Source organism: Bombus bifarius, unplaced genomic scaffold (assembly GCF_011952205.1).
Source record: "Bombus bifarius isolate JDL3187 unplaced genomic scaffold, Bbif_JDL3187 scf7180000008203, whole genome shotgun sequence".
Classification (NCBI taxonomy): domain Eukaryota; kingdom Metazoa; phylum Arthropoda; class Insecta; order Hymenoptera; family Apidae; genus Bombus; species Bombus bifarius.
The window spans coordinates 908,473-921,898 of NW_022884507.1; the positions used below are offsets into that span (position 1 = coordinate 908,473).

The 13,426-nt window shown below is 28.9% G+C and overlaps 3 protein-coding genes across 6 annotated transcripts; 1 reads left to right on the forward strand and 2 right to left on the reverse strand.

The window, feature by feature from the left end:
- The first annotated feature begins 1,154 nt into the window (after positions 1 to 1,154).
- On the forward strand, positions 1,155 to 5,025 carry LOC117210399 (mismatch repair endonuclease PMS2). Of its 3 annotated transcripts, none has more exons than XM_033453390.1 (5): positions 1,155 to 1,429; positions 2,405 to 2,564; positions 2,660 to 3,915; positions 4,059 to 4,347; positions 4,433 to 5,025. In XM_033453390.1, the coding sequence occupies exons 1-5, from the start codon at positions 1,343 to 1,345 to the stop codon at positions 4,756 to 4,758; spliced, it is 2,118 nt and encodes a 705-aa protein (XP_033309281.1). In that variant the 5' UTR covers positions 1,155 to 1,342; the 3' UTR covers positions 4,759 to 5,025. The 3 variants fall into 3 exon arrangements, with proteins under 3 accessions (XP_033309281.1, XP_033309284.1, XP_033309282.1); XM_033453393.1 differs by having other exon boundaries at positions 4,059 to 4,308; positions 4,463 to 5,025; XM_033453391.1 differs by having other exon boundaries at positions 1,156 to 1,429; positions 4,059 to 4,308.
- Positions 5,026 to 5,477: 452 nt separating this feature from the next.
- LOC117210400 (glutamate-rich WD repeat-containing protein 1) lies at positions 5,478 to 8,806 on the reverse strand. Of its 2 annotated transcripts, none has more exons than XM_033453395.1 (4): positions 8,784 to 8,806; positions 6,667 to 7,185; positions 6,126 to 6,524; positions 5,478 to 5,999 (listed from the first exon to the last, which is right to left on the reverse strand). In XM_033453395.1, the coding sequence occupies exons 2-4, from the start codon at positions 7,167 to 7,169 to the stop codon at positions 5,510 to 5,512; spliced, it is 1,392 nt and encodes a 463-aa protein (XP_033309286.1). In that variant the 5' UTR covers positions 7,170 to 7,185; positions 8,784 to 8,806; the 3' UTR covers positions 5,478 to 5,509. The 2 variants fall into 2 exon arrangements, with proteins under 2 accessions (XP_033309286.1, XP_033309285.1); XM_033453394.1 differs by lacking the exon at positions 8,784 to 8,806 and adding an exon at positions 7,416 to 7,512.
- Positions 8,807 to 10,128: 1,322 nt separating this feature from the next.
- On the reverse strand, positions 10,129 to 11,409 carry LOC117210401 (diphosphoinositol polyphosphate phosphohydrolase 1). Its single transcript, XM_033453396.1, has 3 exons — positions 10,957 to 11,409; positions 10,671 to 10,826; positions 10,129 to 10,546 (listed from the first exon to the last, which is right to left on the reverse strand). Exons 1-3 carry the CDS (start codon positions 11,053 to 11,055, stop codon positions 10,250 to 10,252), a joined length of 552 nt encoding a protein of 183 aa, XP_033309287.1. The 5' UTR covers positions 11,056 to 11,409; the 3' UTR covers positions 10,129 to 10,249.
- Between the last annotated feature and the right edge of the window lie 2,017 nt (positions 11,410 to 13,426).

Below are 13,426 nucleotides of genomic sequence, written 5' to 3' on the forward strand. Positions count from 1 at the left end.
TACTATTCCTGCTATTAAACTGTCACTACTACTACTACTACTACTACTACTACTACTACTACTACTACTACTACTACTACTACTACTACTACTACTACTACTACTACACTACTACTACTACTACTACTACTACTACTACACTACTACTACTACTACTACTACTACTACTACTACTACTACTACTACCACCACTACTACTACTACTACTACTACATTACTACTACTACTACTACTACTACTACTACTACTACTACTACTATTGCTATTACTATTACCACTGTTATAATTATAATTATTGCGATTATTGCAATTATTGCGATTATAATTATTATGTTATTTCTATTTTATTTTTATTTTTATTATATATAATAATGTAATTGAAAATTTTTGAAACGATATTACATAAGGTTAATAATAAACAAACGCATCTTCATTTTTGTTGTTATATTTTTGTTAGCCTCCTGAAGTCCTGTTTAAATAAAAAGCATTCAGTTATCTCTACGAAAGGAAATGTAACAGTTATAGAATGATTTGTTATATTTTTATGAATGCATTTGTTGTCTGTGGAAACTAACTACTGAGAACATTGTAAGTACTATAAATTAAATTTGATTATAATTTAGTGGAAACATAATGGTATTCTACTTTCCTCATTCCACATAGGTAATTTTGGCACTAATCGAAACATGTTTTATATAATTATATTAGGAAAATGTAACGTATTTGATAGTAATTTATAACATTTAAATAGTCTTACAATAATTTAATTGCGTTACATTCCACTCGCAATTTTATTTATTCTTAGATAAGTAAATGGGATATCTATGCTGTATAATAAAGAAATTGATTATAAAATGTATATCTTCGTAGAGAAGAACAAAATTGTAATTAATTCGTTTTAATTTTATTTCTTACTATTGTAGAGATTTAACAAATTTATCTTTTTCTCTATGCAGCAATTATTATTTTACTACAAAGTTATCCGTATTTTTGTATATTAGAAGATTGTTATATTATTAGGAGATAAACATCAAATATCGCGCCATAATATGTGGTTAGTTTTACTTACTTAACATTTCCATTTCGTCATATCCAATCAAATATGAGAATATTATAAACACAAGTTATTTGAAAATAATTTAAAATATTTAAAATATTTAAAATATTACACGTTAATTCTTACTTAAAAAATAAAGTTTTTATATTGAAACATTGTCAAAACATAAAATTATTGACTTTTCTATAATACTTTACAGCTACAATGTAAGTAGGTACAGATGTTCCTACGACGTAGACAATAGATAACTAATTCAGTTTTCATTTACCTTCACATGTATTGGTGATGGATGAACCAATATCATCGTCGGAAAAATCGAAGAAGATTAATGTTATAAGTAAACAAACAATTCATCAAATTTGTTCTGGTCAGGTGAGGTTAACCTACGAGTATACTAATATTCAACCTTTATACATCAACGTTATATATTCAATATGTAATATTAATTATTTTTTAGCAAATAAATATATGTTCTATTATTCTTAGTTATTTATTAAAATGTATAAGGTTACCCTACTTTCACGTCTATATCTTAATTACTATAACATAATATTTCTTTTATAATTATAATTATATCATAAAAATGTCGGTATAGAGCATGGAGTATCGTAGTTATGAACAGCTAAATATTTTAATATGATGCCAATTTTTAAATAACATTGAAAAATGTTTCAAACATAGTATATATGATTTTGGTTATATTGTATAAGAACAATCTTTTTTAATCACGTTTTTGTAGAATACTGATACTTTTTAAGTAATTCAACTTGATTCAAATTAAATAAGATATTCTTTATATGGTATAATTGTGCTTTTAAATCTATTGCTTATTAAGTAGTAGGTAATAACGTATTATCGATTTAAGTTTATTAAATAATTACATTATTTAACTATGGTATTAATAATTATTATTATTTGTTCATTATAATGAGGCTTAAAAGCTACTACAGTCTCTGTTAGAAACATCTATATTTTATATAATCATAATACAATATAGCAAAATATAACATGATACATAATATATTATCGATTAACATAATATGATATAATACAGCATACATATCACAATATAATATATTGAAATATAGTATAGTGTATTTCAGATTTGACAAGTTCTACTAATTTAATTGTTAGTCTTATCTGTTTCCTGAAGTTTCTTTAGTTTTAGCTTGATTTAATATTGCCCATGTTAGTCCTCCAGACAGAATTCTCATAGCTTCATGCAAGCCTTAATAAATTTTGTCAATTCCCATATTTACTTCTCATATATATTCTTATATATATGATATACAATAATAGTTAGGTAATATATATATGTATGCATGTATACATAAAAAATTTTACTAGGTAATATTTGATCTTGCAACTGCTGTCAAAGAACTAGTAGAAAATAGTTTAGATAGTGGTGCTACATTAATTGATATTAAATTGAAAGATTATGGAAAGACATGTATCAGCGTCAGTGATAATGGAAGTGGTGTTTTAGAACAAGATTTTGAAGGATTAGGTACATATATGCATTCATATATCTGTGTATATTTAATATAGAAGAGAAATTCCAAAATAGTTAAGTAATATTTACATATATTTTTCTTTCATCAGGACTGAAGCATTATACTTCTAAACTTCGAGAATTCTCAGATTTAACAGAAGTGAGCACGTTTGGATTTCGAGGAGAAGCTCTTAGTTCACTTTGTTCTTTAGCTGACTTAAGTATTGTTACAAGACATTCTACAAGCGAACATGGTTTTAAATTACAATTTGATCACAATGGTGCACTGCAAAAAAAGGAACCATGTGCAAGAGAAATAGGAACTACTGTGCATATAAAAGATATATTTAAGTGCCTTTCTGTTAGAGCAAAAGAATTTCAAAGAAATCTTAAAAAGGAATATATTCGAGCTATTCAAGTACTATATAGCTATTGCTTAGTTTCTACTAATACAAAAATAACATGCTCCAATTGTGTATCAGACAAATCCCCTAATCTTGTAATCAATACTGTTAGTCCCAGTAATATTTTAAGCAATATTAATTTAATATTTGGCAAAAAATCTTCAAATGGACTTATTAAAATTGAACTGTTACCTCCTGATGAAGCAACATTGCAAGAATATAACTTATCAAGTAATGTAGTTGTGGATTTTGAATGGGATTGCTACATTAGCAGCTGTGATCATGATGTTGGACGTTCTGCTCCTGATAGACAATTTTTTTATGTAAATGGTCGACCATGTGATCTGACAAAAGTCAGTAAATTAATAAATCAAATTTATCATAAATATAATAATAAACAATATCCATTTATTTTTTTAAATTTGAAGTTAAATAAACACTCAACTGATATTAACGTAACTCCAAATAAGAGAATCATCTTCTGTACACAAGAAAATTTAATTTTAGCAACTTTAAAATATAATTTATCATCTAGATGGGACAAATTACAAGGAAATTTGACTGTAAACCCTGTACCAGAATTAAGTTTTGGTGTAAAAAGAACAATTTCACCTACAAATGCTGATCGACCAATCAAAAGATTTCACAATTTAAATACAATATCAAAAATAGAACATACAGAAAAACAAAATATACAACACATTAATAAAAATAAGACTATTCAATATGATAATGATAATGATAATGTACAAAATAATATAACAAATAAAACAAAAATATTAGATAGCGTACAAATGACAATTAGCATTCTGGCAATAAAACAACAACTTCAAGAAAAGCAAAATCTTTTATCAAAATGTGTGATTTCAAGTACACGGATCAAGTTTAAGGCACAGATGGATCAAAATTCAAATGCTGAAAGTGAATTAAAAAAACAATTAACAAAAGATTCTTTTTTCCAGGTTATTTATATTTTACTGAATTATTGGATTCTATAAGTTTTAATTTTTTAGCACATCATGTATTATTTTGTATTTTATTATCTTATAAGTTTAACATGATAGTTATTTTCTTATACAGTTTCTATAAAAAGAATATTTTACAGATGGAAATTATAGGTCAGTTTAATCTTGGTTTTATAATAACACGTTTGAAAGAAGATCTTTTCATTATTGATCAACATGCTACCGATGAAAAATATCGTTTTGAGAAGCTTAATAATGAAACTCAATTACGAACCCAAAAATTAATTATTCCTAAATTTTTAAATATTTCTCCACTTAATGAGACAATATTAATTGAACATCAAAAAACGTTTGAAGATAATGGTTTTTTTTTTAAAATAGATTCTGAAGGTGAACAAAATAAACTAAAAAATGTTTTAATTGTCATAAGTAATTAGTACTTTTGAAAGAATGTATAATATATTTTTAATTTATTCAAATATAAATAAATATAGTTCAAAATATTTTGGTTTAGGTGAATCTGGTCATCGTGTGCAACTTACAGGTATACCAGTAAGTGGTCATTGGCAATTTGGACAAGATGACATCGAAGAATTGATTTTTCTTATTAGAGAAGGTGGTATAGAAAACCAAAAAAATAGTACATTTCGCCCAAGTCGTGTAAGACAAATGCTAGCATCAAAAGCTTGTCGCAAGGCAGTTATGATAGGTACGGCTCTTAATAACAATGACATGCATAAATTAATTACTCAAATGGCAGAAATGGAAAATCCTTGGAATTGCCCTCATGGTAGACCGACAATAAGACATCTGTTATCATTGAATCTTATATATAAATAAATTATATTTTATATTCTATGTATTATATGTATGTATACATGAAATAAAATATATATAATTAAAAATTTAATTGACAGTATGCCTCGTAGATTAAAAGCATTATAAAAAAGTAAAGGAAAGTGGATGAAATACCAGGTTGAAACCTTAATTCAATGAGTATAATTAAAATGCAAAACTGTAAACATGGTTTGAGATGTCCATTTTTGTAAAATGTTCTGTACATTATTAATGTTAATAAAAATGAACTATTACATTTCGTTAATCAGACGCAGCTTGTAGTTACTGTTACCTAATCTTTACCGATCACTTGAAAAATTAGTCGTAGTATCGCCTTTTACATAAAATCAGAGGAGTGTGTTTACACTTTTGCTCGTCACTGTATCTCTCATTTATTTATGATGCAAAAAAATGACATTTTTGACATTTGAAACCACTTTGAAATATGTAATATACAAGATGAGCCACGAGAAACAGGATAACAGGAAGAATGTCTTTCTTATTTGTCTTTATATCAAAAAACTATTGAGGAAAAACTAAATTATTTGAAAGCTTACATATATATAATGGTGAGAAAAGATTTTCTTATGTGTCATATTTTTACGGAATTTCGAAATCATCAATGTTTTTTAAATGGCACCAAACATTTCTAATTTTATTGCATTGTAGCTAAAATGGAGGTATTTATGAGCATGTTATTACAAGATACAAAAATTTTAAAATAATATATTAAAAAAATATTTTATTGGACAGATTATACACTAATTGTACGAAATACATTAAATCCTGAATGTGCCGTTGATATTACAGTACCAGGACATTGAGGATGCCAATGCAATTCTTTTATATCAGTTTGACCTTGATGTATAAATAACAATTGTGGTGGAAGTTCCTTTAATTCACTGTCTTCTATCTCTTCTGATGGATCGACTTCTATTGATAAATCCCACTGAGCAATTTGATCATCAGCTCCACCAGAAGCAAATACAGTAGCCTCTTGAGGGTGCCATTCTACTGTTGTAACAGGTGCAGTGTGTTGCTTAAATATGGCTGATACTCTTGTATTATTAGCACTAAACTGGCGCAAATCCCATATACAAACCAAGCCATCATCACCACCAGATACAAGAAACTGACTTTCTTTACAATTCCATGAAATAACATTAACATCAGCAGTATGTGTACTAGCTGCTGTTAACATGCATGCAGATTGTGGACTTGCTCTTGTATCCCAAATTTTGATACTGTTAAAGTTACAGTATAATTACAAAAGTATATTAAAAACTTGATATTAGTTATGGTATTAAAGTAAATAATAAAACGTATGTTAACCTAATAGAAAATTATTAGAAATTTAATTAAGATCATACCTTTTATCAACAGAACATGAAGCAAGTACATGTCTTTCATTAGGTGACCACTGAATATCTTCAACACTGTATGGTGCATGTGAATTATAAGGTCGTTGATCCACATGCCAAGTTGAAGAATTATTAAAATGCCATATATGAATGTTACCCTTGCAATCACCAGAAGCTAACATGCCTACTTGTGTTGGACACCAATCAAGTCCATATCCTTCTGAAAGATGTCCTTTAAAACTAAATAATGGTTTGATGTTCCCATCATTTTTTTTAGACTCCTTATTATATGCACGTAGCAATTCATCATTATCAAGTGCATTTAATTGTTTATCCAAATCCCAAATATGTACACGTCCTAATTCACTCCAACTTGCTGCCAGAGCTTTATTACCAATTCTTTTATATCTATTGAAATAAATAAACACATTTTAACAACCAATAAATGTTATTTTTTTAAATTATTTATATTGGAAATTTACATTATTGGTAACTTTATGTTGGTAACTGGTATTATGGTTATTAAAAGGCAATAAAAATATATATTTACCTAACTCTATTAACACAACCTTGATGCTTGATTGGTGCAACAGACAAAATTGGTATATTCGTATCACTTTCGCTATGTAATTCATCATCATCTGATTCATCATCAGAATTATCTTCTATACCACATAGATTTTTCATTTTCATAACAAGGAGATTGTTAACATGTGTCTTGGCAGCTTGAGTTCCAGCCACAAGATATATATTCAATGGGTAATCTTCTCTATTATTACCCAAGTCATCTAAAATAATATCAAAACTAAGACACGGAGCTCCGGATTGGGCATGATGTAACATTCGATATGCTGTCTTGTCCACAATAAGTTCTTCTCCACATTCTAAAGACTTTCCAGGAAGATATATTTTAGATTTATTATTTTCTACTTCATCACTTGCAATAGAATCCTCTTCATTACTATCAGTGCTTCTTTCTTCCATATCCTCATCAACTTCACTCATTTGTTCATACTCCATTTCTTTAGAAATTTCTTTATAGAAAATAGTCATCTTAATAAAAATACATCTATAATTAGAAATAAAGAAAAATTTAAATAATCAAATACATATGCGAGTAATCTAACCTTAGTATGCAATAAAGCTATATATGTATGTATATAAATATAATGAATATTTTTTGATATTAACATTTCTAACATAATATGTTAGTTCAACATATTATTTGAAAAAATTTGTGTGTTACAAAATATAAGTGTTAACAAATTTATCGTTAATATAAAAAATTCTATAAATTACCTCTCGCAACACAGATTCGGAGCACGTGAATGAAACAATATCTGAGAAACACTTTATAGGTTATACGTTGTATTAAAGAGTAATAGAGAGTAGGGAAATCGTCGGTTGCCGCCAATGCTTATGGATTTGAATTTATATCAATAAAGCATATATTATATAATATATAATAATATATAAGAAATATATTATATAATAACATACAATATATAATATATATATAATATATATATAATATTATATAACAAAGATCACCGAAATCTTAGAAAACGTAATGGTTCTACAATTTCACAAAAATATGAATTAAAAAATGTAAATGTTTGAAAAAGGCGTTAATAGTAGTATTATTTACATACTATATAATCATTTTTCACTTAAAGCAAATGTAATAACATTTTCGTTCGAAAAAAATCATCTAAATGTTTATATACCGGATAGATGAAAGTTATTTAAATTCACCAATAGAACCAATTGAGAACGAAATATAATTACAACAATTTTTTTCTTTTTAAATATGTTTTTTCTAAATTTGTACCTTGTACATATATCTAATTTATAAATATAATTATTATACAAAAGTCTCTCTCTGAAAACACTGTTGAAATAATCAACCTCCTTCAGACCAGCACGGCGAAACTACGTACTTTTCTTTAAATTTAGTTTTCTATTAATAATCGTTAAATTTTGTAAAAAAATAGGAAACGAATTTATCTACAAGTGGCGAACATAAGTATTAGTATATCTATTTAACATATTTATTAGATAATTATAACAAATTTCACTTTATTTCGGTTATTTCATTGCAATGCATACATGATACAAATGGAATAATAGATTTATAATAAATTAACTAGAAAATAAAAGCAATGGAAAGCACGTAATTTATAAAATATGTTAATAAATGCCCTAGTATATGGTATGTACTACATACTTAAGGCTGGCTGTCTATGTTTACTCTGGCAGTGCTCCGTTGCCGTGCGTGCGTTTCTCCTCTATTTGCGTTGCTGTAAGAATTCCCCCTTTTTGGATACATAGGATTATATGTATAAAGGCAAGTAAAAGCTTTTACTAGTGATTCTTCAAAGAAATACTCGGTTCCGTGTGCATAAAGGATGAAGTATTTACTAGAAATAGTATTTACTTAAAATTTACCATCATTTACTACCAAATACTAGCAAAAAGTTATGCATAAAAGTAAAAGCTTTTACTAGTGATTCTTCAAATAAATACTCGGTTCCGTGTGCGTAAAAGATAAAGTATTTACTAGAAATGGTATTTACTTAGGATTTACTATCATTTAATACCTAGTACTAGTAAAAGGTTATGCATAAGAAATCTAGTATTTGTCTTTTACGTGTACTTAATACATACAAGTATTTGCTTATTTTTATGCATATGGCACATGATATCACATTATCGGATTATCCCCACTGCCACTTTATAGTTACGTCACGTTACGTGCATGATTACGAATTACGACATGCGCGACTTCTCATTTTTCACCGGTACGAGGTACGAGTTGAGTCGTACAGTTGCACGTCGCATTGTAGCACATTTCTCTTCGCGCCGTGCATTAGCACGTTTCTCCAAAACCACCGGGGACGATAGTGCAGCTATTGGCCACAAGAGGCTCTTATTTTTAGTGTCCATTTTTGGCAGACTTTTTTAACATTGCTCTGATGATCTCCCGACTCATCTCTGATTATACATTCGTATCGGTACCACCAAATATGTACACATATTCATTAAAATAACTATTCTATGTACTAAAATTTTTACAATATTTTTTACTGTGGTTTATTGACAACTTTTTGTGCGAATCAATTTGCAACAATGCAAATTAATGACAATAACTGTGAAATTATAATATTTAACTGCTGACATTTAGAAAGTTATACAAAATTTAAATACATAATTGCATAAAAGAAAATCTACAAAATTTGTAGTGTTCCCACGTATTTATATTTCGTTTTACATCAAATAGTTTTCATATTAGCCTTTTTTAATGATTTATATAGAGAAAAATTTTACTTTCTTTGAACATATATTCTAAACAATCCCTAGTGTAATTCTGGAAACAATTCAGTTTGTAAACTAATATAGTGACCATGTAAAATGTTATAATTGTCATATAAATAAATTTAAGTTGTTATTCTTATCACATATCAACAAAACTCTTTTTCAAAACAAACTGTTCAGATACAGATATGTTTCATTATGATGTTTATAATATACTTTGAATATATTTAAACAACATGAGAGAAATGTTCTAATTGTGGAATTTCTTTCCTTTTGCATAAAACACCATCCACTTTACGTATGAAAATTATGTGCTTATTTATATATGAAGTATAAGCATTATTTTCTCCACAAAATTATGACAAAAATGAGAACTAAATTGAAGAAACTGCTCCTTTATGGACCAGTTTATTAACTAATTTATGTGAATAACTATAACGTCGATAATAGCAAAGACAATAATAATAATAATGATTGCTATTATAATAATAATAATAGTATTTGTAATAATAGTAGTATTAATAGTAGAATAGCAGTATCAATGACAATAGTAGTAGTAGTAATAGTAATAATGGTAGTAAATGTATAATAGTAGTACTAGTAGTTATAATAACAAGATCCACTGCAATTGTACTACAAATAACAAACAGAGAAGAATGAAAAAAGAAAAGGAAAGGAGAATATACAAATGGTGTCATTTTACATATAAAATACAACTTTATATATGGTAATTGCTGTAACTGTACGAAAGGAAAGGAGCAGCAACAAATATCTAACGCTTGATAGTAATTATTCACGCAAATGGATGGTATTTAATATTAGCTGTGTTTGTTAAGGTGAGGATTGTTACTAGAATTATTCATTAGCTGAATAGATGTTACAGTGGTATGTGAATGATGAGATGGTGAAATATTGGGATTATGTCGAGGATTAGTATTGTGGAGGCTGTGTATATAAGAACGCTGGACGGGCTTGTGCTGAGCAAGCTGAAGCAAGGCCTCTGGTATAGAGAACCACTTTCGCTTTCGACCAATAGCACGTGAATCTTCCCATTCTGGCAGCTCCTCGGTTACCTGCATAACCCATACTTGTGTTCTATGTTTATGTTCCACATTCTATAAAGAAAAGTTATTTTGACCATTCATACTTCTTTGGGCAACTCTATTCTTAGAATACATTAGTTGCGTTTTCATTATATTTATGCAAGTAATTGTGTTCTATATATGAGCACATTAGCACCTCGAATATGCCAAGACATCTGCCTAAATGTCCTAAAACACCAGCCTCTTCTCGAACTTCTCTTAATGCCGTTACTGCAGGTTCTTCTTCTGGTTCAACACCCCCACCAGGTACTATCCAACTATCAGGTCTTCGACTGGATGTAACCAAGAGTACCTACATTATAAATTATATAAAAGTGTAATTTCTATTTATTTTATATAATAAAAATAAAATATAATTGATATTAAAATAAATATACTCTATTAATAAAGGGAATAATATCAACTGCCATCTGCTGGCTTACCTCATCTTCCAGATCGTTTTTGACGCAGATACATGCAGCTCTACGTCTATAACCTTCTGAATCGTAAATACGGATTGAGTTTGGTTTTTCCTTGACCATGATCGATTATTAAAGTTATGAAATTATTTCATAAATTCATATTTGTCAGACGGCCAGGTAGGCCAATCTGTGCATCTGCATTGTTTTAACGTTGCTTGAAGCCGACATATCATCGACATAGAATTAACAAGCGAGCTCTAATTGCTCACATAATTTATTTAAGAAGTCTGTTTTACGTCCGAATAAGAGGACGATTCTTTACCTAAATAATGCTATATTACGATAACACTAGCAATGTTGTCCTTACTGAAACTTGCTATAACCTCAAAACTTCACTACACAAGTAACTCCATCTACACTACATTTACAGTGTAGTACATGATCATAGTCATAGTGTCATAGGCATATGACAGATCAGAGGAAATGAGAGTGCACACAGTGCTTACGCTCGCGCCCGTAAGTTAAGTTTTCTCCTGGTACAAGTGCTGCGCCAAGCGGTCAAGTGTTACAAAAGCTAAAAGATAGATCTAACATTTTATGAGACTTTGTAATGTTTCATCTGTGACCTGTGGTCACTGAAATACCGATAGTGTAAAAAATTATACGTTTTGTTATGCCCTCTACAATTTAGAGTGATAAGTTTAAGAATTGTAGTGAGTACCGACGAGGTACAGAATAGATGTGACATTCTGTCGTTTTTTATTTTTTCCTGTCTCACGTTTTGAGATCATACAACGTTATCAATTCAGCATAATAGTGGTTTGAATTGAAACTAAATTTCCCTATGAAATTACAAATAAGGTACAGAACAGGATATTTTGTGCATGAAGTATAGAATTCTATATTTTTGCAATATATCCTTAATTATACTCCAAGCGTATTATGATACAATTGAATCGTAATTTCGTGTAGAACCTATTATATTCTTAATGTTTTTTAATTTTAATGAGTTCTGACTATAGTAGTTTTAAAGATATGTTTGTATAATAATTATATTGTAAAAAATAAGTATGAATTATACATTATTAAAGGTAGAATTAAGTTATATTTGTTAATATATATATAACAGAAGGTTAAGTACGTTAATCACTATAGAATTACCTTTAATTGTAAAGATTATTGTGTAATTTTTTAATTTAATCAATAAATAGGTTTTTTAAAGCGAATTCGAATATCTTATCATTTATCCTTAATTCTATCCACCTCCCACTTTCCTTCCTTGTCTTTTTCACAAATTAAAATAAGTGAACCATAAAAAATTCAGAAAAATTGCCACCTTTTACGTTGTCATGTTCTCCTGATGCGAAATGACAAAAACAATTCAAAGTTTTGAATATGATATCACTTCCAAGAATAGGTGAAGTTGTGTTGCCTCCTTTGTTATCATGTTTTTCTGATACAAACTCGCAAAAGCGGTCGAAAAATTTTTCGAGACACCAAAAATTTCAACCAAGAAATTTCTGGCATATGATGTTATTTCCAAGACTCCAAGAATCTCACAGTTCAGACACACCGGGGTACCTAGTGATAGGCATAAAGCAGGGCTTTGTGATGCCTAAGATATATATGTATATCGTACGTCGGGTCGTCTATGTAAAAATCTTCGAGGATGAGGAGATGTGCGCCGATCGGCTATAGTTTCCGCGGAATTAGAGAAGACGCTACCGTGTGGATTTCTGATACACCGGTCGTATCAAGAGATTCCATCTTCTCTATGACAGGCGTTACGATACGAGTGTCTCCTATTACTCTGAGCGGTTCTACGATTCCCAGAGGATAGCGGTTTATGACAGCGGATTCGTATAGTTCGCGAACAAGTTTCTGCAATTCATGTTTACGACCAGCACGACGCGTCTTCGGCATCGAGTTGTTACTGAAATTGACTTAACAAAAAAGGGAGCTAACAAAGGCCCAGATTCATGACTAACGAATGGATTTCGTTCAAGTTACGAGCAGTGGTCCTCCCTGTAACTCAAATTTGAGAGTACACCGAATCTATAATTTCGACTTGTCCCTATTTGCTTAATGCCAAAAAGAAATGGATTTAAGAAATGAATAGAATGTTTAACTATTAGTAAGAACTTATATTTAAAACCTTGTATTCAGTATTGAAGAATATAAGACTGATACGATTATTATAAATCTTATATACTACGAAATATACTAATAATAGACTGTCCCAAAAGTTCTTTCGTTTTATAAGGAAATAATAGACGCACAACGTTTTTTTGTTTATATTATTTTACTGAATTACGTATGATTCATTTTGTAGTGTGTACCACTACACGGTAACGCTAAGAATTGATAACGTAATGGAAATAGTAATGGAAGTACAAGAACCTATTTACTTCTATGTACCATTGATAAATCTCAATAAAATAGGTTTCTTCGTTAGTTGGTAAGATAGGGAATTTCTTTGCCCTGTAGTTGG

Coding starts and splice junctions, on each gene's coding strand:
- LOC117210399 (XM_033453390.1), top strand. CDS start 1,343: ATGGATGAACCAATATCATCGTCGGAAAAATCGAAGAAGATTAATGTT. Junction 2,565..2,659: donor ACAAGATTTTGAAGGATTAG/GTACATATATGC, acceptor TTCTTTCATCAG/GACTGAAGCATTATACTTCT. Junction 3,916..4,058: donor CAAAAGATTCTTTTTTCCAG/GTTATTTATATT, acceptor AATATTTTACAG/ATGGAAATTATAGGTCAGTT.
- LOC117210400 (XM_033453395.1), bottom strand. CDS start 7,169: ATGACTATTTTCTATAAAGAAATTTCTAAAGAAATGGAGTATGAACAA. Junction 6,525..6,666: donor GGTTGTGTTAATAGAGTTAG/GTAAATATATAT, acceptor TTATTTCAATAG/ATATAAAAGAATTGGTAATA. Junction 6,000..6,125: donor TCATGTTCTGTTGATAAAAG/GTATGATCTTAA, acceptor TAACTTTAACAG/TATCAAAATTTGGGATACAA.
- LOC117210401 (XM_033453396.1), bottom strand. CDS start 11,055: ATGGTCAAGGAAAAACCAAACTCAATCCGTATTTACGATTCAGAAGGT. Junction 10,827..10,956: donor AAAACGATCTGGAAGATGAG/GTAAGCCAGCAG, acceptor TTTATAATGTAG/GTACTCTTGGTTACATCCAG. Junction 10,547..10,670: donor GATGTCTTGGCATATTCGAG/GTGCTAATGTGC, acceptor TTTTCTTTATAG/AATGTGGAACATAAACATAG.